At 58.0% G+C, this 27,685-nt stretch overlaps 1 protein-coding gene across 2 annotated transcripts in view; it reads right to left on the minus strand.

The window, feature by feature from the left end:
• Positions 1 to 534: 534 nt before the first annotated feature.
• Positions 535 to 27,685, minus strand: part of LPCAT1 (lysophosphatidylcholine acyltransferase 1) — a 41,068-nt gene continuing 13,917 nt past the window's right edge. For both annotated transcript variants that reach the window (XM_027125452.1, XM_027125453.1), the window contains exons 2-14: positions 24,164 to 24,306; positions 18,334 to 18,548; positions 15,945 to 16,057; positions 14,567 to 14,627; positions 14,215 to 14,273; positions 12,622 to 12,656; positions 11,722 to 11,776; positions 9,933 to 10,015; positions 7,479 to 7,604; positions 6,784 to 6,937; positions 6,377 to 6,475; positions 3,827 to 3,968; positions 535 to 2,638 (exon numbers count right to left, since the gene is read on the minus strand). In XM_027125452.1, coding sequence (XP_026981253.1) covers positions 2,454 to 2,638; positions 3,827 to 3,968; positions 6,377 to 6,475; positions 6,784 to 6,937; positions 7,479 to 7,604; positions 9,933 to 10,015; positions 11,722 to 11,776; positions 12,622 to 12,656; positions 14,215 to 14,273; positions 14,567 to 14,627; positions 15,945 to 16,057; positions 18,334 to 18,548; positions 24,164 to 24,306 — 1,470 coding nt within the window. In that variant the 3' untranslated portion in view covers positions 535 to 2,453. The remainder of the gene's footprint in view (positions 2,639 to 3,826; positions 3,969 to 6,376; positions 6,476 to 6,783; positions 6,938 to 7,478; positions 7,605 to 9,932; positions 10,016 to 11,721; positions 11,777 to 12,621; positions 12,657 to 14,214; positions 14,274 to 14,566; positions 14,628 to 15,944; positions 16,058 to 18,333; positions 18,549 to 24,163; positions 24,307 to 27,685) is intronic.

Consider the following 27,685-nt stretch of genomic DNA (forward strand, 5'->3'; position numbering starts at 1 on the left):
CGCCCCGATGGGGTCAGACCACGGGCTCCCTCTCCGGCTTCCCTGACTTACGACATGAGCACGATGCTAAGTGTCACTCCATCCGGAAGCCGCTGGCTACACAACCTCAATTTTCTCCTCTACAGTTTTCGGGACTGCAGTACGCCAGCTCTTTCTTTCACTTCTATTTCTAAATCCCTCACTGACTTAATAGGACGAATTCAAGATTCCTATCTCTCTCCGCTCGACAAAGCGTACATAGAAGGTGCGTGTTTCGCAGAGAAATTATAGAAACCAACTCAGCAGGTCGGCAAACAGCCTACGAGGTTGAGTTCTGTGAGGCGTCAGCGGCTGTCTGCGTGCCCGTGAAACCTCCGACCCTCCCTTTGCCATCCAGAAAGTTTTTTCTACAGAAGTTCAATTACGATGCTTCCCCAACGTCCTAGAAAAGCACTAAGAAATCTCAGCGGGACTGGTTCTCCTGTCACAGCCTGCGTCACGTCCGCTGTTGTCTTTCTGATGAAAAAACCCGCACATGACAAATACGTCCTCAAGTACATAAGACTTTGCGTTTTATTCGTTCCATTGAAAACCCCGAGTTTGTTGGGAGGCACCCGTCCCACCCCCTCGCGCCCAGCAGGGCCTCTGCAGGCGGCAGGCGCCCCTGCGGCTCCTGGCCCCACACAAGGGGATTCAGTCCCGAGCTCTGTACGTTCACAGTTCTGGATGCCTGCGACCCTAAGTCGCTACGAAAGAGAAGAGTTATCAGGAGGAACAAACATCCATTCGATGTCTGTTTATCAGAGATTTTTTCCTGAAAACGCACAGCGGCATTTCATTCAAAAACCCTTCATCCACAGACGCAGGGCCCAGGCCCTTCCTCAGAACATCTCAGTTCGTTCACCTCCTTCATTGCCAGGTGTGGGTTTTTCTCTTTTAAAAATGAAACTCCACGCATCCCACGATCATGAAGTCAGTCCTGGTCGCTACCAAGGCCGTGCGGGAAGCTCTGTGCCCGACGGGCGGCGCCCTGGAATGTCAGTCACCCCGCACCCTGCACGGGGCAGGAGGGGCTTCGGAATGAACGGAAGTTAAGGGTGTTTCCTTTTTCTGACGTGTAACCGTAGACACGCACATCTCCAAGCCTCAGGCAGTTAGTAAACATTTCCCCTGTACTTCTGGCTCTGGTGGTCCCTTCCTATGGAGATGCCCCCAGGAGAAATTAGAAACCAAAAAAAATTGCCCAAACAGACCCAGAGGCTTTGCTTCAGGGAACAGACTCAGTGTGTGGTTGTCATTGTGCTTTGAGGACAGGTTTCTAGTTATGTCACAAGGACATGAATCAAGGTGGTTTCATGAGAGTGAAGACAGCACCTGGAGCCCCTCCCCGAGCCCGGTGGCGCTGCGCCCCACTGACGCCCCCGGACATAGAGAGGGACTGGAGCCCCCCGGGCCTCCCGGGCGCCCCAACTGCCCGTTGCCGCTGCTTCCCACCCCCTGCTTCCCCGAGGCTCATCTGTCTCCAGATGCCCCGGTGCCCCTGGTGCGAATGGGGGGACAGTCAGCGCAGGCGGGGCCTTCCAGAGTGTCACCATCCCCTGGGGCACCCGGCCGGGGAGACAGGAAACCCCGCCCCCGCCATTTACACCCCGGCCCACCTCATCTCCCCGACATTCAATGCTCTGATCGGAGCTGACACTTTGGTGAAGTAGATCATGTCGTACGGAAACAGAAACCCCAAGCTGGTATAAAAAGAGGGGGTTTGTAAAGGACCGAGGAGACAAAAAAGTGGTTCCGGGCCGGGTGCCTCAGCGGAGAGGAGTTCCCTGGTCGAGAGAGGCCGGAGGGAGAGTTAGCTCAAAGCCCCAGACAGCCTCAGGGTCTGTCAGGAAAAGGGCCTGTAAGTAAACATCCCCTGACCCTCCAAGGAAGATGAAGTAGAAAAGCAATTCTCTTTTCGTAAAAAAATGCTGAGTGTTTCCTGAAGTATCTAAATGAAGTTTATAAAATACTCATGAGCTCCTGCAAATATAGAAACGTTGAAAAATCAGATGGCGGGTCTGCCCACCGATTCCACCGAGGTCGGCAGAGACTTTGTGCCGGAATCGATACGCGGGTGACACGTCCCGCGTTCAGGTGCGCGTGGCAGCCGCCAGCCTGCGCAGCCTGGAACGGACCAGCAGGGACGGTGGGAGAGGATGGAAACAAAACGGGAGGCTCGAGGTGAAAAGAGAGCAACGCCCGGGCCGGCCCCCGAGTGCCGCCCGGAAGGGAGCTCCGGGAGCCGCCCCCATGAGCTCACGGCGCCCACCCGTCAGGGCACGCACAGCCACGGCCTCGGGCCCGCGCTGCTCTAGGACTCGGGCCCGAGGGCAGGAAAGGGACAGCGCGTGTGGGAGCGTGGAGCCCGGATGCTGTCACAGCAAACGGGGCGGCGGCTGCGGAGATGCCTCGTCTCTCCAGAACCTTACGTCCTAGTCCAGCTTCTTACGAAAAGGCTCCGTCCCAGCGGCCGAGTTTTCGGGGCTGAAGTCAGCGCAGAAGCCATTGGGGGTGGGAGCCAGGGGTGTCTGTGCGCAGCTCTGGGAGTGCGTCTGCTCGGGGTACAGGTATTCCTCCGCGAAGTCGGGGTACGCTTCGGCAAACCTCTCGAAGTCGCCTGGAAAGACAAAGGCACCTTGGTTACTGGCCTGCGGGGGCAAAGGTCTAGAGTCTGGGGTCTCTCCCTGGCGCCCCACTCACACCCTGGGGGCGTCGTGGCATCTACATGGACCCTCGGGAGGCCACGAGAGGCACCGCACCTCAGTTTTCTGTGTGAAGACCAGGGTGGCTCTCACGTCATTTCGGCTACTCCTGCTTTGGGGAAACTAAAGGGTCAAGTCAGGGATGTATTCTGCGTGCTCACATCCTGGCAGCGGCCTCATACCCCCGAGGCAGGAGCCTCGATGGACACAGCTAGGCCCTGGGGACACCGGGTGCACAGAGAGTCACCCCGAGCCATCGTGGGGCCTGCGCGGCTCTGTGTCTCCTGGTGGCCCTGGGTCCCGGCGTCGGGGTGGGGAGCGCCCTCGGGCTCGCGCTGGGGCACCCTGGGGGCTCGGTGATGCTCAGAGGCCCGGGCCCAGGGCACTGCAAGCTCCAGCGGCTGCAGGGAAACGCGTGCTCCCGCTGGGAGCGGAGCTGCCTCCACGGGGAGTCTGTAGTCGGTCAGGGCTCCGAGCCTCGGCAGTAGCACCCGCTCCCCGGGAGGCGCGGCCCCCCTTAGCGCAGACACGCGCGCACACCCGGACCGACGCGCTGCGGCACCTGCCTGACATTTGGACGCGATTAAAAACACATCCAAACACAACGTGCACAATGACCTTTCCTGAGCAAACGTCTCCTCTTACTTCAGGGAGATTATGGGCTCATCCTCAGATGTGCACGCGGGCCGGCGCGCTGAGCGGGCCGCCTTCTGGGGCTCCTGCTGCCCCCACACCCCCGGCCTCGGTCCCCAGGCGGGTTCCGGTCCCAGTTCCCGAGGATCTCGGCTGTCCCGCGTTGTGTGGCGACAGGTGACGCAGCCAAAACCCCGGGAGAGGAGATGCCCCAGGAATCGGTCCTGACGGGCCGGGCACGGAGTCCCTCCCCCACCGGGGACCCTGACCTCAGCCCGGCCACAGCCCCGGGGATGGCGCCTACTTTACAGCTGGGCTGGGAACGTGCTTCTGTTAACGGCCTGCAGAAGCGAGACTGGAAGCTCCCACCCCAGCCCTGCCAGGTTTCAGGAGAGCCTGGCGAGAGTGCAGGGGGCAGTGCCTCCCCCACCTCGCACTAGGGGCGTCCTCCCCAGCTCCCAGCCACTCACCGAACGTGATCCTGCCCTTCTCCTCTTGGTCGATCGCCCGGAAGAGGTCGGTCACGGTCAGTTCAGCCACGCCCAAGGCGGTCTTCAGGATGCTGGACAGGGCGTGCTCGTCTATGCTGCCGTCCTCCTGCGACCCGTACATCTGCAAGGCAGGGGCAGGAGTCACCCCGCGGCCCCGCCAGCCCCGACTATCCAGGGCAGCTGCTTCTCCTCCTTGGCGTTCCCAGCTCTCTGGCCGGCCCAGATAGCACAGGGTCAGAAGGGCCGGAACTCAGCTGCACGACCGAGCCCTCGGGAGCCCTCAGCACCTCGGGCAGGTGGTAGCCGGGAGCCCTCAGCTCCCTGCTCGTGTGTTTTTATTTTTGTTTTTGTTTTTGCGGTACGTGGGCCTCTCACTGTTGTGGCCTCTCCCGTTGCGGAGCACAGGCTCCAGACGCGCAGGCTCAGCGGCCATGGCTCACGGGCGCAGCCGCTCCGCGGCATGTGGGATCTTCCCGGACCAGGGCACGAACCCGTGTGCCCTGCATCGGCAGGCGGACTCTCAACCACCGCGCCACCAGGGAAGCCCTGCTCTTGTGTTTTAAATCCACCAAGAAAGGGTGGTATATACACTGCAACGTGAGGACCTGGCGTTCAGCCTTTGGCTGCGAGGTGCCCACTTCACGGATGCCCACCTGAATGAACACTGCGGCTGTGAGTCGCGGTGACCAGTGAAACCACCAGGAAAGGAGCCAGGCCGCCCCGCCACCATGAGGTCCCCCTTCCAGAAGGCCCTGGGTGACCCGCATAACTGACCACCTCAGGGACCCCGCTTCTCCTCTCCCGTGCCCTAATTCCCACTCTTACGCTTTAAATTCGCCAAGAAAGAGTGAACCCCCAAAACCCTAGGCCCCTACCCTCAACCCTGACAAAGGCAGAGCCCCAGATCCACACTCTCGCCCCGTGAGCTGTGACCTCGCTGCCCCCAGGGCACGCCGTGTGCCTCCAGGACCTGTGAGTAACAGACCTTTCTTTTCCAAGCTCCCTGATGGCTGTTGCCGAGGGCGCACTGCAGTCACCCTGAGAGCCCCAGGGGCCAGTCCAGCCGCAGCCCTGGCTACCGACGGGCTGAGACCAGCACACGACTGCATTCCATCCTGCGCCGTGAATTCCTGACGTCCTCCTCCTGCTGCCCTAGTTTGGGAGGAGCGGCCCCTGCCCTCCCCCCCCACCAGCCTGACCAGGGCTGCAGGAGAGCTGGGGGCCGTCACCGCTGCGCTGTCTATGGGCTCTCCTCCCCACGCTGGGGGCCCCCTGACCAATCTGCTCCCCAACCCCTGGAACTTCTTGGAGCATTCACTCTGCCCTCCCGCCTAGAGGTGGGCTTCCCGCGGCGGGATGTCCACATGAGCAGGACACACCGACCCCGCTGTGGGGATGCCCGGGCGCGGGGCCGTCTGCCTTCCCGGGGGGCCCGTGAGGGGTGGTCACCGCAGGGGAGGTCGCCGTGGAGTAGTGCCGGGACCCACAAGGCGGCACAAGCGGTGCCGTCCTCCCCGCAGCCCTCGCACCTGCCCTCCGGCGGGGCCTGGTAGCGCTGCTACAAGGTGCTCATGCGTACGCTCAGCTGTTTCACTGAGCAACAAGCTGGCCACCTCCCTGCCAGCCACTGTCGTGGCAGCAGAGTCCACCGCAAGATGTCAGAGAAGCTGCTGCAGGGCCACCAGATGGGCGTGGCCGAGGCAGCACCGGCACAGGGGCGATGAGCCCAAGGGCAACCCTGGGAGGTGCCCGCCAAGGCCGGAGGGGACAGGCTTTCCGAGACAGGGCGCTACCAAGGACCGCCGCCGTCTGATTAGCCCCCGTGGCCTGGCCCGCAGAAGCCGCCCTGCACCGTGGGGGACTCTCCCAGTCTGCCATGGAGAGGGTCTGCTAGGGTCAGGAGGGAGAGAAGGGGTTCTCCCGGCAGTGAGTGACCGCGGCTTCCTGACCTATACATCATATTTTCGTGAGTCTGGCTAATGTGAGTTGCACCTGTGAGACACAGACAGAATGTCTCTAGGTGGCAAAGCGAGCCCAGCTCCACCCTAGGGGACTGACCAGGTGAGGCCATGCTTGAGGGCAGCCAGGTGGATCTGCGGGCGGGCCGGGACCCCATAATGGGCCTTCCCCAGACTCACTGCACCCATGGTGAACGGCCTGGCTCTGGGCTACGCCGGGGCAGGCGGCTCCTTAGTCCCAAAGCCCTGCTTTCCTCTGGTCAACACGCTGATGGGGAGGCCGTGTTGGGAGACAGAACCCATTGGTCCCGCTCAGGCGTCCAGGACTCAGGAAGACCCTTCCCCACACTCTTCTTACGAGTGAGGGCTCTTTAAATTCCAGGGAGAAATAAAGTAGAGGAGGTTTGCCGGCCTCTTTACAAACAACGGCTGCAGTACAAGCTTATGTGAGAAGAGCAGGCAGACGGCAAGTTTACCAAAGTCATAAGGGCTATAAAAGGTCTCACAGGCCTCACGTGACCCAGGTCTCACCGACCCCACAACTTACAGGTCGTGTAAACGCCACACTTACCTTGAACGCCAGCCGGATGGTGTCCAGGGTCTGCGACGGCCGGCAGACGACGGACAAGGCGACCACGTACTCCCGCATGTCCATCTCCCCGCCGCCCTTCTGGGAAGAGACGCTTTCAGGGACAGCCCTGCCCCCTCCCGAGCATGGGTGTGACGTCACAGGCCTTTTGGCAACCCGCTTACAAAAACCCCAACTACAGGCGTGTTTATCAGCAAACGTTGATTTAAAGCCAAATTTCTAGGTGCATTCGACAGCATCTTTTGGGGAGAAAATATCCCCAGAGACTGGGTGGCTGGCAGGATGGGCAACAAGGGCTGGTCTCCCCTTCTCTGCTTCCAAAATTGTCTGAAGAACATTTCTATCACAAGGGAAACAGCTGCCCCCAAGCCCCCCCAACAAGGCCGTACCTCATCAAACAGGGCAAACAGGTCCTCCAGCGCCCGGGACTCGGGGACCTCCAGCTGCGCCGCGAACTTGGGCAGCGTCAAGCTCCCGCCCTGCTTCATCCTCGCGCTTTCTGCGTGTCGGTCCAGATCGCGTTCGAGTTTTTCTGGTTTTAGCCTAAACAAAAAATGAGGGGAACATTCTTTTTCAATAAAATTACAAAATGCTGAAAATGGCAGATTTACTGTCATGTATTAAGACCCAACAAAACATTAAAACGATTCATAGACCAAGCAGCAGTCAGTCCTCGAGAAGAGAGGCTCTTCCAGGAGCTTGAAGGCACGAGTGTGCCCTGTGTGAGCGTCCGCACAAGCACTGACACCCCTGTGGGTGTGCGGGCCCCACCCTTGGGCAGGTCCTCAGGGGATGGCGGACGGTGGTGGCGGGTGGGGCGCGTCCCTAAAGAGACAGCCAGGGCCGACCATTCAGGGTTTAAGACACTTACTTCTGTGTGGAATTTGAAAAAAAGAGAAAAGAAAAAAACCCCAAACCTCAGAAAAAGCACCATTAATTATCTCGATCGCCCGCCACCCGTGACCTCCAGCTCGGTCACCAAGTGCCCAGGCGGAGACCCTGCAGTGGCCTGGTGGGCGTCACAGGCGCCCCCAGGAGCACTGCCTCCAACTGGGTGCTCGAGAGAAAGCAGCAGGGAACTCACCCCAGGCCCCTCACCAGCCTGGCAAACTCGAGAAGGCACGTGTCCGCGGGGAGACGAAGCTGGCCTTCCGCCAGGGCCAGCTGGCAGTCCTCAAACGTGTAGTCAGTTACGGAGACGCCCAGGGCCCTGCGGGAGAGGAGGGCACTGCCATCAGCCGGCCCCTCGGGGCAGCAGAGCGAGCGCGCTGGACGCTGAGGTGGGCGGGAAGGTGATGTTTAAAGGCCACGTTCAGGCGGTCCCCTGGTGGCCTAGTGGTTAGGATTTGCCACTTTCACTGCAGCGGCCCGGGTTCCATCCCTGGTCGGGGAACAGCCCTACGTGCCTCGAGGTGTGGCCAAAATAGAAACAGACAAACAAATCAATAAATAGAATAAAGACCACGTTCAGCTAAACATAAAGGCCGGAGAGCTGACCCAAAGCTCAATTACGTGGAACCTGGGGCCGCCCCGGCTTCGTGGTTAGCCTCGTATCGCTGTGGTTTCCGCCCTCTAGGGAGCTAGCACGCATCTAGCGCCTTGAAGAGGACGACGCTGCCCGCAGTGGTGCTCAGCTCAGCTCAAGTCATCTTTGCGGGCAGCAGGGGCCGCTGCTATCTGTGCTGGTACCACCCTGAAGTGAGAGGGAGAGTCAGAACCCAGTCATTCCAAGAGCGGCGTCAGATTTCAAGAAAAATGGCCTTCTCCTGACTATCACGGAAAGCGCGTTCATGGCAGGAAATTTACCACATACAGAAAACTGGCCCCCAAGCCCGCCTCCGTCACTGAAAGGGCGTTCACTCATTTCGATGGGACAGTCGGCCCTCCGGATCCGCGGTTCCACATCCAAGGACACGGGGGGGCGGCTGCACTAGACTGTCTCACAGAAGGGACTCGCGCATCCTTGGGTTTTGGTCTCCGAGGGTCCGGGAACCAGCCCCTGGCGGGTACTGGGGCACCGCTATAGCTCCTTGCTGCCATGGCAACGCTGTGTGCGTCAGGTAATAAGGAAACAGCGAAGCTGAAGGCCTCTTTCCGGGGCTGCTAAGCTCCCCTTAGGAGCGCGTAGGCCTGGTCGCGTGGGGACGGACGCCAGAAGCGCCCCAGGAGCTCCCGGGCTATCCACAGGAAGGGGGACGGGGCTGGCTCAGGGCCGCCTGCAAAGCTGTCGGGACCCCGGCCCTTCCCGGGTGCAGCCCCGGTGTGACTAAAGACCAGGCAGGTGACGGCCCACGCCCGTGGTTCTGGCTGTGAGGCAAGGGGAGACCCGATGGGTTTCTGCCCTTTTCCACTGAACACGACGTGTCTCTGTTAACACCGATTATAGGATGCCATCGAAGTTTCTTTAGGATACATATTTAAAATATTTAGTAGTTAATTTGTCTGAACACGAACAACGACAACAAAAAATTACACCTAACCTGTCAGGCCTGCGACTCTGTGGGTATTATTTTCTTATCTAGAGGTTGATCAAGGGTGTCACTCACTGCCCTGACTTCCCAAACGCTGGGAGTTGAGAATCTCCCGCATCCCGGCAGCTCTGTGTCCGCATGTGGGATTCGGAGAAGGGGGGCCTGAGGGGAGCGGGCGCGTCTGGCTGGACTCCACTTCCGGCGCCTAACACTCTGAGGGCGCCTGGGCGGACTGAACGCCTGGCTGAGTTCAATTCACGTGTGCCGAGGTTAAACGCATGACTTTGCTCAGCGTGTCTCACAGAATGCACTAGAGCGGGGACGACGCATCCCCCGTGAGGAGATGGACTTTCCCTTAGAAACTAAGTCGCGCCAGGGCAGCTGTGTGCCCCTCCCCACAGGTGACGCCGTCCGAGCACCCCTCCAGGCACCGCAGTGGCCGAACTCAGAGGCAGCCTCTGCCCCGGAGAAGAGAGGAGGGGAGGGAGGGGCTGGGACTGAGAGGAAGGGTGAAGGCACCTGGGGTCCGCGCTGAGGCTGCCAGGGCCCGAAACAAGCGGGAACTGCAGGGAAGTAGGAAGTGAGAATATTCCTAGCTACACACACACTGTGGTACGAGCAGCGCGAGATTAAGTGCACAAATACCACACTCAGCTCGGCGGGACGGAGGTAGAACCTTAGTAACGCTGTCTGGGTAGATGGCACGTGTCGAGGACGCACCAGCCCAGGCCCCGCTGCCTGTCTCCAAGGGACGCACACGGACGCAGCCCCCGTGGGGACTGCTGGCTAATGGGGACGTTTGCAATGTGCAGAATTAAGTGGCAATGAACCATCTTCCAAATGCTGAACAAGCAGAAACGTCCTCCAACAGAATCAGGAGACAATGCACGCAGCCAAGCACACGCTGGCCGATGCCCAGCCTAGGCTGGCTCCAGCCGCCTCCCCGACGCCGCTGACTGGCTTTACAGCGAGGCCACGGCACTGGCGGACACGGACCCTGGGTAACAAACACTCAGGGTGGCCAAGGGCACCGGGGCTTCCCCGCCGCGGAAGGGGCGCGCACTCACTCTGCCATCACGTGCCGCACGTTGCTGGCGTACAGAGCGGGGTCCTGCTTCTCCTCCTCCGACGGGGTGTACACGGGAAGGAACTGTGCACACAGAGACGCCGGTTACCCGCACGAGCACAAGACACTGCCCTCGCCCCCCCCCCCACCACGATGACAACCTGCTCCCGGACACATCAAGACCTCTGTCAGAGCGCCCTCCACCGGCATCGTCTCTGGAGTTGTCACTGCTGCCCATGCGCGCACACGTGTGTAAACTCACAACCCACCTTTCCTCAGCAGGAGCACCACTCCTCCGACACAGAAGCCAGAGAGTCGTGCTTACGACTTCACACAGGGGCTTAGTCTTTGGAATCAAAAGAATCGCAGGTGTGCTTCCACTTCTAAAGTTTCCGTTTTGTGTTGCGGGTAACACGACAAATTATTTCCACTTGCAAGACTATTATTAGCTTTTTGACAACTACTGCATTTGCAGAATATAATAAACTGTCCCAGGAACGTGTGTCTCTGCGTGTTTTAAATAAGTACGTCTCACAGCCTGTGCCGACCCCCCATTGTAGAAAAGGAAAATGACCATCACTGAGCCCTTTTCTTTAGTATGGACATTCAAGAATACAGGAACATCCCCAAATCCTATCAGTTCTCATCGTATAATGCTAGTCTCTCGCTTACTGCTACCTTTTTAAAAACTTTGTAAGTTGCAACAGTTCCTCATATCAGCACTGGTGTCTTGTAGGAGTGACGCAAAGAATTTAGAGTGATTTCACAAAGCCATACAGTTTCTTTCCAACTCTTCAAATTAGAAACCAGTCTGAAACAGAGCATCTTCCTTGGAGTCTCTCCCCGCTGCTGCCTCTCGGCCACCAGCAAACGAGCCACATAAAATACCGTGGGTTGCAGGCCAGCCACCCTTGGACCCGGGCCACGGCCCTTCCAGCCCAGTCCTTCATAATTAAGAGGCTTATGTTCTACTGAAGTGAAAAACCTGGCTGAAAGCCGGGCTCATTTGTAAATTCGGTATTACTCTGCAGTATTTATCAGAAGGTAGCAAATGAAATGCTTTAAGCTGTGTAAGACTCATCTCTCATCTTCAGGTGTAGGAGTAGCAGGTTAACTCCCCTTTGAAGAAAATAAACCCTATTCCTCATCCACTCAATTAAGTTTACAGGCTGCATGAATGTGACCATACTTATTTGAGTAGGGAGGACAGGTATTGTGACTTTGGAAAGGGGCTGAATGCGGGGAGCAGTCTACCTGGTCTGACCAAGTATTAAACAGGATAACGGTATGATAAGTTTAGCAGTTCGATATCAGCAGTGTCAGTACTGGGTAGAAGTAGAAGCCAAAAGAATCAGTAATTGCAGGTATGCCCTTAAGCTATGCTAAGCATAATAAAAGAATGACGGGCTTAGCTTCCTGTTGATTTTTAAAATCCTATCTGAATGGATAAACAGTCACGCAAAAGACACAAAAGTTGATGCAAACCCCCTGGGAAGCACCTTTGAGGAGCCATGCGAAATGGAAAAAGTTCAAAGCAAGACAGATGACGTATAACTTTGGATCTGTACAGATACCAACATGACGCTGTATAATATTATATCTACAGAGACCCCTATATATCATTGTATCCATATAACATTATATGTATAGAGACATCAAAATAACATTGTGTAACGCTGTATCTATAGAGACCACAATGTAACATTATAACGATACAGACAGAATAACATTGTAAACATGGCGTCTGTATAAACTCCCGCAACATTGTGTGACGCTGTATCTATACAAACCTCAATTTCCACTTGATTGTGAAACTGACACAACGTGAGCCACAGGATTTTCAACCTTAAAAATGAACGGATTTACAGCACTGGTTAAAAGCTTCCCAATTCCTTTTAGTTAAAGTCTCCAGACCCCGCTCCCCTGCAGAGAGCACCACCGAGCAGGCAATGCTCCTTCCCGAGGGGAGGCGGCGCCTTCCTCAGCCTAAACCTGAACCTTAAACACACCGCTGAGTGACAAGGCTGCTTTGATTAAACAGAAGCCGCCACTGAGCTTATTAAACACACGCACACCCGCCTGGCTGTGCCCTGTCTGACCTCCGGCTCAGGAGGTCTCGTCTACCCGACCCCGGCCCCTCCTGGCTGTCCCAGGCCCTACATCATGCCATCCCCATGCCCAGGCCACTGGGACCCTGAAGGATCCCCTTCCCAGACACTCCCCAGCTTCCGCCCACTCTGCCCTCCAGCCTCAGCACTGCCCCTCCCCCCCCATGCGCCAGGGGCCTCAGAGCGCTCTGCGTGGCCTCACCGCCCGGCCCTCCGCCTCCGAACGCCAGCCCACATGCCGGCGCCTGGACCCCCGGACGCCCCCAGCGGCCGCGCGGGAGGAGGCCCCACGCTCCCCTCTCCTCTCCGGGCCGACCGTGTGCAGCTGATCGCCGAGCTGACAGACACAGGCGGGAAGAGAAGTTCTCAGTTACGTTCCCGCCAGGGCCCTGGAATCCAGGAGTGGGAAGAAGGCCAGCCTCGTGCAGCTAGCCTCCCTGGGCCGAACCGAACTGCCGCCCAGCAGCAGTGGCCCTGCGCTCCGTTTCTGCCTTTGCTAAAGTACGCAGCACGGCGGTCACTGGAGCGGGCCTGCTTTCCTGGGAGGACAGGACAAACAAGACAGGGCGGGGTCTGACTTACGCTCCGGGGCCTTGCCACGTCCAGGTGATGGTGTCCTGGGGGCAGGAAAGGAGCGATGAGTCAGGAAGGAAGCCCTGGGCGCCACGCCCCTCCTCCTTGCCCGCGGGCATGCCGGCCTCGCCCCGCCCTCGCCCTGGCCGCCTGGGACCCCAGAGGCGCTGTCTTCCCTACCAGCCACGTCCCCTCTGGGGCAGGGGAGAAGGGGGAGCCCACCACCGCAGGTCCCCCCAGACTCGCTCACCTCTCCTCCCACGCCCCCGGGGTCACCCATCCCAGCATCCGCCCAAGACCCCGTCCTGCCCCCCTTCTGCCTCCGCTTTCTCCGGGCGCCCGGGGCAACTTCAGTCCACACCCGGGCCTGCTCTGTGCTCTGCAGGCCCCGCCCTGCCCATCACCACCACCTAGCCAGGTGATGCTGTTGGCAGCCCCGTTCCAGCTCCACACCCACTTGAGCCCCCAGGGTCCCCGCCTGGACTCTCGGTCAGAGACGCGCCCCCGACGGTCAGCCCCGGATGGGGGCAGGGAGCACGGAACAAAGCCACAGGGCCGCATCTCCCCCACCCAGTGCCTGCCCGGGGTCCCACGGGAACATTTCAGATGCCCTCCATCCTCAGCCACCTTGGTGAGGACCGTGGGTGACACATGTGCTGCTTCTGCCCTGACACCGGTCACCCACCAGGGCTTCCTTCTCTCGCAGGCCTGACACCCACCCGCACCCTTATGGCTCCTGGAAACCCACCTGCCACGGGGCGTCCCACACGCAGTCCCCAGCCCAGCCCCCTCCACGCAGGTCTGTGCTCAAACCTTAGCCAGCCGAAGAGCACGTGACACAGACTGTGAGCGCAAGGCGGGGGTCACCGTTCCCTGAAGAGCCCAGCGCCGTGCTTCCAATACGCGGATGCAACAAACTTAAAAAGGGGAAAATCTAGAATTCTACACACTGGTGACGGATTCTCATTCTCAGAAGCTGGCTAGCGAACGTACCTCTTCAGAGCTGTAGGAACAGCTGTGTCTGCCGGCCCGTGCGGCTGCCACTTCTGACTGGCGCTCACACACTGGGCCTGTCCACACCCATGGGCACACGGTCAGTGCACTGACCTTGGACCTCAGGGCCCTGGCCCGGAAGAGGGAGGGCTGAAAGCCCCTGGTGCCCACAGATGTCACACGGGGGTTACAGGCAGGGCGGCCCAGGAGGAGTGCCCACAGGCACCAGAACCTCGTCCGGGCCCCCCACCCTGCGAGCTGAGCTGGGGCCCGTCCAGATCACCTTTCTGCACCTGGCAGAGGGAGCATGGAGGCTCTTAGCCTCTTTCCCTCCTGCTGCCAGCCTCTGGGAATTAAATATTCTCAGTTTTAAAGTGTCCCAGAGTGCGAGCTGGGAGGCCAGAGCCCCTGAGGACCCGGGGGTCTCACACCTACACGTCAGGCTCAAGGAAGGGCCAGGGCTTTGTGATCCATGAAAGCGGGACTTGTGAGCTAGTGCTGGGGAGTGTTCCAGAGGGCCAGGGTAGATGGAGACAATGTCCTGAGATACCGGGCAATTCTCAGGCCCAGGAAATTCACTGGACATTCGTGCCAGGGAAACACACTCACCAGTTTGTTTGGGTACCGCAAAACCACCGGCTGGACGGGAACTCCTGGGATAAACGCACCTGCAGAGGGAGAAAGGGACACCTCTTACCTCCATGGCAGCAAGTGCCCTGCCCATACTTCCCGTGTGGGTCTCAGAACAAAGTGGGCTTCTCTGACAGGCCTTCCCGGTCAGCGGTCATTCAGTGCTGGGCAGGTTTCCTCAACATCTGTGCCAGCCGTGGACACTCAGAGAAAACCCCAGGGTCACAGGAAACAGGCACAAGGGCATCTCCTGGGTGAGGCGCTTTGGTGGGAGCGAGGGTCTCCCCCACCTTCTCAAGGCAGAAAAGAAATAATTAAGAAAACTACTTACCAGGCTTGAAGGTAATTAGGCAGGTCCTGTTGGTACAAGTGCCTTCTGGGAAAATCATTATCTTGAAATGGAAAAACAAAATCAGCATCAAAGGGACAGTTCCGAGTTCACAGGGGCCAATTTCACAACCTATTTCCTCCAGTCCTGATGTGACTTAGGTGCTTTAATAATATTCAGTTGAAAAAGTTAAGATGCATATAGAAGGCTTCAGTAATTTCCCTTCTGACTGCTGGTTTGACTAAAACCTGGAAGCAACGCAGGTACGCAAACAGCGCGTGCCTCCTTGGGCGGTGGGATATGTGAACAGGTGGCCTTAGCGCCCACCTGCAGCTGCTGTGCGGACGAGATCCCCCTGCCTGGAGCCGGCAGCCACGAGCACAAGGCAGGACGAAGGTGCAGGGATGGAGAGCCCGTGGCTGAGAACGGGACCTGGGGTGGGGTCGGGGAGAGGCTGGGGCCGGGCCAACGGCGCAAACACCCACAGCATCGGCGGCGGAGTAACGCCTTCCTCACCAGGACCTCCAGTCACTCCAACTCCTACTGACTTCCAGCAACATAACGTAAGCTAACTTTCCCCTGCGTGGTGGAAAATACAGCCCGTGAGGCTGCTTTCAATCCTGAGCCCCAGAGAAAGATCATCTCCAAGGGGCACCGAGTCAGCGTGGGACCGACCCCAGCACGCCTGTGGGTCAGGCAGGTGAGCTGAATGGCAGAGGGGCTCAACCTGTCCTTGTGTGGATGGCAGCTGGAGGCCCCGGAAGCACAGCCCCCAAAGGGCTGCCCGTCCTCGGGCATGGGTGCCACAGCAAGGCCTTCAATGTCTTCGGAGCGGCCAGAACCCAGAGTCCTGTGGGACTTCCGGCTTCTCGAGGTCGGCTCGAGTGAGAAGAAAAACTGCACATACGCAGCGTAGGTCAAACGCACCCACAGCTAACACTGGCCGAGGCCCTGCTCCCCGGCCCGGGGCAGCCTTCCTGATGCCCCGAGGGAACCAGACACACGCCAGACAGACAAGCCCGGAACTCTTAGAAGCAATGGGGTACACCTTGCAGCCTAAGGCAGTATTCATCATGAGACCATGCTGACCCCAGGGTCGGGGCAGCTGGCTCTTTCCGACACAGAACTTAAAAGACGATTCGGGAACTTGAGATGCATGTGAGAATCGTTTCCCCCTATTTCTTCTATTTTTAAAACGCCAGAACCCAAACTACCTGATAGTCGGCACATTCCTGGATTTGCACTCATCGAAAATAAAACGCAACGCAAGGAACCCAGCCTCCGGGGAAAGCAAGCTCTGGCCCTCGTGCTTCCCTTTCCCCTCCAATCCCTAAGGTCGCCTCTAGGAAGAAGTGCTGAGAACGCAAGCAGCGCGGCACACCTGCGGCCACTTCCCGCTGGACTGCGCCCTCCTCTTGATCACTTCCACCGTCTTCCTGCGCGAATCCTGGTCCATCCGGGACACGAACACCGGCCGGATGTACTTTATCAGAGCTGAAAGAGAGGGGGGCGGTGCTTGTGTTGCGGTGCTGCTCACAGCGCCCGGTGAGAGGTGAGCCCCCCAGAGGTGCCCCGACGGCTGTGCCGTGGCGCGGGCAGGCAGCCAGCGCGGACCACGAGGGATCGGGGAGGGGGGGGCACTGAGGCTTCAGTGGACTTAGAGGATGGCCAGAAGCCCTGCAAACTGCGGGGCCCACAGTAACAACTCCAAGCGTTCTCAGATGACAAATCAGGAGAAAGAGACAGAGGGGGCTGACCCCATGGGGAGTGGAGAGCCTTTGGTCACCCGTGTCACTGGTGGGGGCTGTGGGGGGGAAGTGGGGAGGCCCCAGAGCCAGAAGGGCCTGGGGCACGTGGCTCGGACCCCACCAGCCTCGCTGCGGGCTGAACTGTGTCCCTCAGAGAGACAGGCTGACGTCCTAGCCCAGGTGCCTAGGACTGACTTCGTTTGGAAACGGGCTCTGCAGATGCCGTCAAGTTCAGATGAGGTCACACTGCGCTGGGGTGGGCCCTGATCAGTGACTGGTGTCCCCGTAAGGAGGAGAGAGGGAGAGATCGCCACGTGATGACAGAGGCAAGGACGGGGTGATGTGGCCATGGCCGGGGGAGGCCCAGGAGAGCCGGGGCCACTGGAGACCGGAGGGCGGCCTGGGATGGACTCTCCCTTGGGACCAACCTGCCGACACCTTGATTTTGGACCTCTGGCCCCCGGAACAGTGAGAGAATATACATTTCTGCAGTTTTGAGCTCTGTGGTCTGTGCTGCTTTGTCACGGCTGCCCCAGGACACTCACACAGACCCCATTCCAGCAACACACACACGGCCCCCAACACGCGTGTGAGGTCAGGGCTCCCTGACCGAAGCTGATGGCGATACCCAGCCCACTGGTCCTCTCGAACGAGAATGTAAAGGCGGGAAGATACTTCTTAGAAAACTTTGCACTGATGGCAGGCAGAGGCCGTGGCAGTTGGTCCCTCCTGGGCCGGTGAGGCCACGTCCCCACCTGCTCTGCCCCAGGGCCACACCTCGCTGGTACCAAGATGAGCTCTGAGCTTCTTTTCTGAGCATTTCTGTTACTTGTAAAGAGTAATATTTCATGACTTACGTCTTGGAGGTCTTCCGAAAAGCAAAGAAAACCATTTTAAAAAAGAATAGAATTCTATCTAGCTGGGTCCGTGGCACTCCCAAAATCAAGTGGGTCTCAGTGATAGCTTTTCCCATGTGTGGAAACATTTTGCTTCCTCGCCAGATTGGAACTCTTTTATCCTTCCGCACCAATTACTCCCGATGCTGCTAAAAAATGACCATGAGAAGGAAAGGGAGGTTCGGTGGAATCACCCAGGAGGATGGGGCGCAGGGAAACAGGTGAGCCCAGCGACCGGCCTGGCCGAGCACGGCGCCGCTTCCCAGGGGGCGAGGGGGAAGGAGGCCGGCTCACCTGGCGGGGGTGGGTTTTACCGGTCAGAGCTACTCTGTCTACACGGCAAAGAGAAGAAAGTGGATGAGGAGGCTTTTCCCAATTCCTGGACGGACGCGAGGCCCAAGGCGCGGAACCCCGAGGGCTCTCTGGACCCAGGACGGCAGGGGTCCCCGACTGCGCATGTCCGTGGGGACCCCACCCGAGTCCCACCCGAGAACTGAACGCTTCTGAGGACAGAAGGGAAACGCAGTCTCTGTCCCGCGAGCCCCGAGCCCGAACAACAAGGGCCCGATGCCCGCTTCGCTGAAAGGCCGCGGGCGGCTCTGTGGTCAAGACATTTGAAGCGGTGGGTAAATGCATGGGAGGGGCAGGAAGGAGCCTCCCCTGGAGCCTCCGGAGGGAGCGGGGCCCTGGGGCACCTTGATGGCAGGCTTCTGGTCCCGGAGCTGGGAGAGGACGCATTCCTGTGATTTTAAGCCCTCAGCTTTGGTGACGGGTTACGAGGTCTCAGGACGCTCATACACCTGGATTTACGGTACAGAAACTAACTCAATGGGACAGGTACTGAGTTGTCCCCAACTTCTAGAGCTTCTGTGTGATGAGGGTGACACGTTCTTGTTAGAACTTCAAGGAGCACTTCAACACCTTATAGCCAAGGGCACTTGCGTGTTCATAAAAAATGAAAATCCCAACAATATCACAGAAGAAATCACAGAAAAGAAAACAGGGATGCAAGGCCCGGTGCCTATTTCACGTGGGTATGAGCTGTGTGGGCGTGGCTGTGCTGTCACCGTGACCCGGACTGGCCGGCACTGGGGGTTCACTCCCTGCAGGACGGGGGCTCACTCACTTCCCCATATCGGGATGTCCCTGCTCTCCGCCTTCATCACGATGGAGGACATCGTCATGGTGACGGGGATGGCATCGAAGTAGGAGGAGTGCGGTGCCAGGGTGAGGATGGCAGCCTCGGCGGGCAGCGCCCGCCGCCCCTTCACGGCCACGCGGTGGAAGCCGCCGGCAAACCACATGGTGCGCATGATGGCCTTGAGCAGGACGTCCACGACCCTGCAACAGAAGCGCAGCTGTCAGACCCAGGCCTGGCGGGGGACGCAGCCCCATTGCCCACACCCCATCAGGGACTGTGCCAATCCCAGGAGACCTGCCGCCACTGTCACTGAAACATCCGAGGAGGGAAGGGAAGGCGGCTGTGCTTTCTTCCCTCCGACTGTGCACGTGGGCAGCAGAACACTGTCGCATCCGTTCACTCAGGAAAACGGAAGCCGTCTCAGCCCCGTTACAGGGACAGCAGCATGTGAGAAGGGAGGCCCACAGGACAAAACGAGAGACACAGACACGTCGGTGAGCTCTCAGCATCCTAAGGATATAAGTTTTAAATGAAAAGAAATCATTGGCACCTAAAATGCACGCTGAAATGTGGAGAGCTGAGGTCAGGAGCAGAGACGTGCTGGGTGAACCTCACCCTAGCCTCCCACAGGCGGCCTCAGGCTCCGGGATGCAGCCTTTTCCGGATGAAATTAGATGGACAATAAACTTGGAAAACAGAGTAAAAATCAGGCTAGATTAACTGAATTTGCTTCTTATTTATTCTTTTTTAAACATATGAGAACGTAAGCATCTAAATCTGCACATTCCCTTTCATGGGAATCTCTGACGCTACAAACCAGATCACTGTTCACGTCACTGAAACCACGGTGAGTGACGGCCCGGCGGGCGAGTGACGGCAGGCCACGCGCCCGAGTCCTTGGGAGAAGGACCCATGTCTCGCTGTGCTGCTGTGCTACGTGGGCAATCAAAGTGGGTAAAGGTCACTGCACAGGAGCCTCAATCCTTACTGGACTAATTTCCCAAGGGGCTTAACAACCCTCGCAAGAGAATTCCCAAGATGAGCCCCGACAGATCCGAGCAGGTCTCTGAAGCGGCACCGCGCCTGCAAGGAGCCACCGGGAAACGACCTCCTCCGACCACGGGCAGGCCCTGCACGGTCAGTCACCCATGCAACGCGGGGGCCACGCTGGGTGCTGCGTCTAGAGCTAGGTGACCACAAAGCACGCACTTCCATCGCCTGTTCTGCTGCACATTTTTAAATGCACTTCTCTGCATGCATGTTATTTTTCACGATAAAGTCATTTACAAAAATAAAAGCCAATGGATGTCAGCTGATGCACAAGGAGAAAGAAGCAAGACTGCGGGGGAGGCTGCAGTGGGAGCGCAGCCAGTCCCAGGAAGGCAGGTCCAGGAGGAGAGCTGGTGAAAAGGGGGTCAGATCTCAGCCCCTCCATCGGAGACACACCCGCCACCTCTCGGGTCCAAAGGTCAAACAGTGACCGTGATGTACTGGGACAGGAAAAACCAAATCTGATAATTCTCTAAGGTCTTGGAGGAATTCTGTCCCCAAGCTGCCTGTGGGGAAGAGATGCCTATGGGTGTGGGTACCGGCCTCAGAGCAGAGCCCCGGCCACTGCCCAGTGCAGGGCCAGCACCACGGTCCCCAAGGCAAGGGCACCAGTGACACCGGAGATGCCAGAGCTTCTCCAGGGGAAGGGAATCGGGAGACAGGTCTACATGCTCAAGGGCAGGGACCTGCACCCCGACTCCATCTGTCGTTCATCACACAGGTGGACACCTCAGACTTGGACGTGTGGGCAGAAGCAGCTACATGATGGATAAGAGGAGTATGACCCTGAGGAGACCCGAGGGCAGGCATCGGAAGAGACGTGTAAAAATCCACACGAATCGGGACATTACAGTGCCAGGAGAGAGGGATGCTCTGAAAAGGTCCAGAGGACAAGAAAGAGAAAATACTCTTGCAAATCAAAAGTCTCACGCAGAAATACCGGTTCCCTAAGAAGGCTCAAAAACGCGGAGAAGGGGACCTCCCAGAACATGCAGGAAAAAGAAAAGGACGGAACTATCAGATACAAAGAAAACGGTTTCTCAGAGTTGAAGAAAGACCCAGATCTCCAGCACCATCGCAAGGTGCTCAGCAGAATGAATTTTACGAAGAAGACTCATGTTATTTCCTTTGAGAATTTTTCAAATTTCCAACGACAAAGAGAAGACTTTAAAACCTCCCAGAGAGGAACGAACGGGTTTCTAGCATCAAAGCTGCAGGTGTCAGCAGCGCATCTCCAAAGCTCTGGGGACGCATGACGTGAAACCTGCAATTCTATACCCAGTCAAACTACCCACCAACACAGAGGAGAGAATAAAGACGCTTCCAGACACAAGATGTGAATGAGTTCCTCCTGCACATCTTCCTTCTGAGAACCCAATACTTCAGAAAATCTTGGAACAAAGACAAAGAAAACAGGCCCAGGAAATGCAGATCATGCCTGAGAGTGCAGCAGAAGAGAAACACACGCCACGCAGCGGCCAGGGCCCCGGACCCTCTGGGAGGAGAATGAATCCCAGGCAGCGGCCGCAGGACTCTGGGGGTGGAGAATTTTGAGGCTACACTCAGGGCTCAGTATTCTCTTGGTTAACAGGCAAAATAAAATCGGAAATTCTGTGAAATGGAAAACACAATACAAGAAGTAAAGTTCAGACTGTACTTCACAAAGCAGGCAGATGTGCAGGTGACTCTGAAAAACCGTGTGAGAGAGAAGCACATGGTGATGCTGCCCACCACCGTCACCCACCGCGGGCCCCGCGTGTGCAGATGCGCAGGCTGCCCGGTGCCCCTCGGGGTTGGGGTCCGACCCCGACAGGCCCAGAGCTCGTGGCTCCTTCCCCAGGGTGACAGAGGCAACGGCAGAAAAGCCACACACACGTGCGGAGGGCGTCTGCGTGGCGCTGGGAGGAGGGACTGCAGGCCTGCCCTCGGCCACCCTCCCTTCCCCACCACTTTGCTGTAACCACCAACTCGCGTTACTCCAACGAAAGTGAGAAACGCCACCAGCATACACGTGGCGACTCAGAGTCGTCATGGAGATGACCCAGGGATGGACGTCCCCACACGGGGCACTCAGGAAAGGGCATCGTCTGCGATGGACCGACTCATGTCGCCCCACATTCCTATGCTAAAGCCCTGACCCCCAACGTGACTGTATCTGGAGCTAAGGGCCAGTGAGGTCCCGGGGTGGGACTCTGATCCAGGGGACCGGTGTCCTTACAAGAGAGGAAGAGGTCTTGCCTGTGAGGACGCGGCGTCTGCAGGTGGACGGAGGTCCCGCCACGAGCCGTGGCTGCTGACCCTGACCTCCCACTTCAGCCTCTAAAACCGTGAGAAACGAATCCTGCTGTCTGAGCCCCGCCGTGGTACCCTGTTGTGACGGCTGAGCTGACCCTCCTGAACCCTGAGTCGGCCAAGGGCCAGGGCCTGCAGGACTGGTCAGCAGTGTCTCCTGCCCTGCCTGGTTGGGTTCTGTAAGAAGTTTTTACAACACTCTGTGTTTTGAAACACAGAGTCTTATGCGAAATTGTGTCGTTCCTCCTTTCGTTGAAAACCCAAGATTTTATTTTAGGAAGGTCTGACTGACGTTAACTTATATTCAGCAAAAATCCTCCCTGATCAAAACAAAACTCTGCTCAAAACCGCACAGCTGTGCCTGGCGTGAACCAACCCAAGGCCGCAGCTGATGACGTGACGTCCTCTACTCGGAGTCCTGTTACTGTAAACTTGTTTCCTCCTAACTCCCCGTGTCCCAAACTCAGGACCTGCTGTCACTGTGTTTCCTTTGAGGAGCTCGGGGCCGGGTGTTTGTTCTTGCTTCCATGGAGCCCAGGGCTGTGCACCGAGTTCCCGAGAAACACTGCTGTGTGGAGACCCCGTGGGCTGCAGGGGGTGGGAATTCAATGTGGGCGGCATGTGCAGCTGGGGTACATGCCAGTGCACATATAAACACACACATATGCGCACACACTCACACGTACACAAACACACACGCATATACATACACACGTATACACACAGACACGCCCATACACACATATACTCAGGACGACGCTCAGGCTCTGCGTACCTGAGCACCCAGAGCTCCCGGGAACCTTAACCCCACATCTCCCCACGTGGGGCACATCAGGTGTGCACGTCACACGCACACGCACACACACACGGTGCCTCTGTGAAGCGAGCGGGCTGTCGGAACTAAAGTTGGCTGTGGCCCATTTATCACCCGATGAGACCAAGTACATTACCGCAGACAAGAAAAGCTACAGGGAGTCAAAACAGGGAAACCGAAACAGCCCAGAGTCACCTGTTTTGAAAAGACAGACGCCGAGGTTGTGCGAGGTTTCTTCCTTCGTGGGAGAGGACAGCAGGGAGGCAGGGGAGCCCAGCCCCAGAACAGAGCGGGGGGAACAGGGAATTAAGACGCTTTTGATCAAATCATTCGTAATCTGTAAAAAACTACAAAATCTCTGCTTTCTAGCTCTGGGTCCTCAACCAAGTGAAAACTGAAATTCTGATTCCGATTTGGTCTGGATTTATTTTGCTTGATTATATATTTGATACCAAATTCATATTTTACAGTTAAAACTTAAAAAAAAAAACCCAAATCTCAAGGTAAAGCATGATTTCCAAAGAGATTAGAAAACCCAGCTGTCTATGCACTCGTTCACTCTTTCATTCATTCATTCACGGACCCATTCATTCATTCACTTGGGAGAGACTTTCCTGTCCCTCAGGCCAGGCTCCGTGCAGGGGGCACACCCACGGAGACAGCCATGTCTACCTTCTGGTTTCTAGGGAGGGGGAGAGACCATGGTTCACTTGAAACTGGGGATGGTCTGAGGACGTGAAATGTTACCACGAGGAGGGTGAGGGGTCCCCAGGCACCATGCTCGTGAAAGGCTCAGAAAACCCTTGAACCTTAACTGGCTGTCTCTGCCCTGCATGTAACTGCTGTTCTGACCATGGCACGTGGGCAGCGGGGAACCAAGGTCCAGGATGGGCGCCCGTTTCCACAGCCTCTCAGGGCATCAGCATTCCAGCAGCTCAGACACTGGGAGAGAAAGGAGGGGCCTGAGCTGGTCCATAAACCTTGCGGGCCGGGCAGCAGGTAGTTTAGGCTTTGTGGGCCTGTGGCCTTGGCCACGGTGACCCCTGCCCTCCAGGACAGCAGCCCTGGATGGTGTACAAATGAACGGGCAGGGCTGCACCCCAATAAAACCTCATTCACAAAAACAGGCTGCAGCCGACCCCCGGCCCTGCGCTAAACTAAGAACACTTCTGTTCTGAATAAACCGTCCAAGGACCTTAGGATTGATCAGAGATGCAGACACAGGAGGTGGCCAGCAACCTGGTTTTATGACCGGAACGGTGTCTTCTAACACACTGGAAATACTCACCAAAATCCTTCCCATAGCTCAACGTTTTCCTTCACTAGAAACGGCGTGTAGTTTGAGTTAAGGGACAGCTTTAGGTATTTAAATACACAAGAAAATGCTGTGGTTTCATGTCCTTTTGTGAGGCCCCTGTTGGATCTTCACTTAAGATGGATTCACACGTCCATCCACACGAAGCAGAGACCACAGCAGCGGCAGCAGGCTGACATGCGGCCTCGAGGGCAGCGGACAGGCAAGCGCGGGACCCCTGTGCTCAGGACACAACACAGCGGCCACTCGGCTTGCGGGGCCCTGGAGGGAGCCTCAGGGCAGGATGCTGGCGGGGGAGCGCGGGCCTGCGACACCCCCCAGGGCCCCCACAGATGTGCACTCACCTCCGCCACAAGGCCAGGGGCTGCTCTGGTTCCTGCTCAGCGGATCCCAGCGAGGCCACAAGCGCCAGGGGCCAGGCGAGCAGCATCATGACGGCGGCGACCAGCAGCCGGATGGGGAAGAGCGTCAGCGTCATGACGGCCACCTGCGGGGACAGGGCACGGTCACGCGCGGGACTGTCCTCTGGGCTCCTCGCGCCGCCCCGGCACCCGCCTCCCGCGGACGCTGCGGCCCAGTCCCTCCTACAGCTACCGAGGGGACGCCTGGGGTCGGGGTGCTCTCCTGGCCGACGGCGCTCCGCCCACTCCCAGCACCCCCAGCAGGCAGCCCCGCCCCCGAGCCCCCTCCTCAGCGCGCCCAGCAGCCCCTGCACACAAGGATGCTTTCACGGGGCCACAGGCACAGAGCTGGCAGGACTGGGCTCAGACCACAAGGAAGACGGGGACTCGGGGACTCTCCAACCCCAGGAAGTCACAGACGGGATGGGGGCCCAGCAGGGAGGGAGGGGGGTGTCCAGAGCCACGGGCCTGGTCCGGTGGATGCGGGGAAAGCAGGCTAGGGCTCCGTGGGGGGGGCAGGCCCTGCGCACGAGGGGGACACACGGTGGACGGGCAGCTGTGGCTGAGGCGCCAGCACTTCTGCAGGCAGTGATGTTCTGGCTCCACACGGGGGGTGGGGGACATTCAGGAACAGCGTGTTTGTGATGAGCTTGATCTCAGGCGGTCGATTAGAAAATAGGGGAGCGGAGGGATGACAAGACAAAACTCACGGAGCCTTACAACCAACAGATATGAGTTTTTGATTATTTGCAAGAAAATACACTTGAAATACGTAGGTTTGGTGCACAGGAGACAGGAAAGACGGGAAGAGACCCAGGTCCGTGGTACCGTGTCCAAGCTGCTCACCCTACCACCCGCCACGCCCGTCTCTGCCGCCTGCGGGCCTGCACGCTGACCGTTCCCTGATTCTCTGGGGTCTCCACCAAGGCCAGCGCTGCCCGACAGGAATACAACGCAGGTCACGTGTGCCGTTTCACATTTTCTAGCAGCCATGTTTAAAAACACAAAGGTGATGAAATTAATTCAACATGCAGTTTATTTAACCCAACACGCCTAAAATACCATCATTTCCGCAGGCACGTAGCACAAGGCGTGGACGAGCCAGTTCACACTATCCTCATCACGTCCAGGGCATCCGGCGTGTTCTGTGCTCACAGCACATCTCATTCACGCGCCACATCCTAGGTGCCCTACGGCCACGTGTGGCCTGTGCCGCCCACGGTGTGGGTCCAGATCTCCATGTGCTGTGACGATGGTGACTTTGAACGGCCTCTCCCCCCCGCCTTCAGGGGCTGGGGTCCCCTGGCTGAACCTCTGGTTTCAGCACAAGGTGGAACAGGGCCGGTGACCCCGGATCTGTCGTGGCCGCCGCTGGGGACAATGCTTCCTGTTAAATGGTGGTGGGGGGGGGTCTGCTCCAGGGGGTCAGACAGAGCAGGAACGTGCTGGCGGGAACGTGCCTCCCACCCCGGGTTTTCTAAGCGTCTTGTTTTGGGGTCAGCGTGAACGGGGTGAATGTCACCACAAGTCTTCCCTGCGGGATAATTACGTGCTCATCTGTCACCCTGTCCACGTGACCCACGGCAGCCACGGCTTCTCTGGTGTCACAACCTCGGTTCCAGCGCTGGGAAGCCACCTCTCTTAAGGCCTCGCCAGGTTCGTTTGCCAACATGCGTCTGGAAGGCGAGCCTGGTCACGTCCCCCGCACCGCCGTCCTCGGGTCCTGCGGTCACCATGCCAGACACCAGCCCACCTCGTTGGAGGAATTCCTACGGAGCTTCCTGATGGCTGTTCCAATGCTTTTCATTGTTTATCTAGATTTCCTATTTCTTATTTTCTGGAGTTATTTCAGTGTTTCTGTCAGGGAGGAAATCTCTGGGCGTCCTCAGCAGGCTTCTCCTCCCACCCGACTCCCCATCGTGCATTTTCAGGATAATCGTGCGAACCGCTGCCCTGAAGTTACATCAACCCTGCCCTGATCTAGGCGTCGTGCATCGCGTTTGTGCTTCTGAGACCCCTCAGGCCCGTGCTGACAGACAGCCCTCCCCTTCGCTAATCTGTTTACAGAACCACTTGCGCATTTGTTCCTTATCTCTGCTGTGACCTATTCAGTCGCATTAATTTTGTATCTTACAGGGGCCTCTCTCTTCCACTCTGAGTGTACCCTAATGTTCTTTCTAACTTCTTGAGGAAAGAGCCTGGAGCATATTTTCAGAAATACCTTATTTCCCCCAAATTCACATGGAGAAGGCAGCTTTCTCTAAGGACTTTAATTCAATCCCACAGGTTTTAAAATGTAGCCTTTCCTTCATTTCAAAACATATCCTCTTCCATCCTTGCTGTTGTAACTTTGCTGCAGAGGGAGGGCAGAGACACCCCACCTCCTCGCTGGCGGGGCGCTGTCTCTTGGTCTGCCTGTCACCTCGACGGCCCAGAGCTCCGGCTCCGGGGGCTGTGCTGGGAGCCCCGCGTACCCGCTCGTCCTATGACCCGTGGCCGCTGCTCCTCCAGGTTGCAGGGCAGCTGAGTCACTGGATACTTTGCGGTGTGTCCCCATAAATGGACCCTAAAGCCGGTGCCCGTGCCCTGGACAGAATGGCAGGCAGCAAAGCGCCGGACAGGAACTCCGGGGCCAGCACGCTCAGAGCACTCACGGGTCGCGGACACGCCCCGACTGTGCGGCCACATTCCTTGGCCAGGACGGCTGCTACTGCAGGCAACAGAAGAGAACAACAGAGCTCAGGGCTCCAGAAAGAGACCCAGTTCCCCACGGCTCCTGAGGCCCCGGGGAGGCAGCACCCCAGTCTGTCCGGACCAACTGGGGTGATGACGAGGCGTGAAGGGGTGACCCTGGCGTCGGGGCAAGTGCACGGTTCAAATTGCTGGTTGACGAGCGGATGGCGTCCCGCAAGCTGGCTCGCCGGCCACTCCCCACGGACAAGACGCGACCACATTTGCCTCGCAGAGGATGCATCTCTGTGTGCCTCGGGGAGACGGTCCTGGTGTCTGAGTTTTGCAGCCAGTGGGGAAAGGACGTGTGAGTGACCACACAGCCTCGACCCTCGGCAAACAGGCAGGCCTCCCACAGACGAGATGGGCAGGTACCAACGGAACGCGCCAGGGTGGGGGGGCGGGGTGGGCAGGAAGCACGCGGGGGCCATGGAAATTGCTTGGAGGAGGCGGGTCCCTTCAGGAGCCCACGGGGGGTGGGGGGACCGGTTTCCTGAGATGTTGCCCACAGCTTCAGCCCTGGGCCATCACCGGGGGCCCATCACCCTCAAAAGTGCCAGATCAACTGTATGGTCACCCTTCTCGAGGGCCACACTAGGGCTTGTAACACAACCCTTGAGGGTGACGTGCAATGAGTGCCCAGCTGAGCTACTTGGATTAAGCCATTAGAAGTTGTCTGCGAGAAACCGTCCCATGGAAAAGGGGTTTAACAGGCACAGACGCAGACATGCGAGT

The sequence above is a fragment of the Aethalodelphis obliquidens genome, unplaced genomic scaffold (genome assembly GCF_003676395.1).
Source record: "Aethalodelphis obliquidens isolate GAN/ISIS:26980383/991018 unplaced genomic scaffold, ASM367639v1 scaffold29, whole genome shotgun sequence".
Taxonomy (NCBI): domain Eukaryota; kingdom Metazoa; phylum Chordata; class Mammalia; order Artiodactyla; family Delphinidae; genus Aethalodelphis; species Aethalodelphis obliquidens.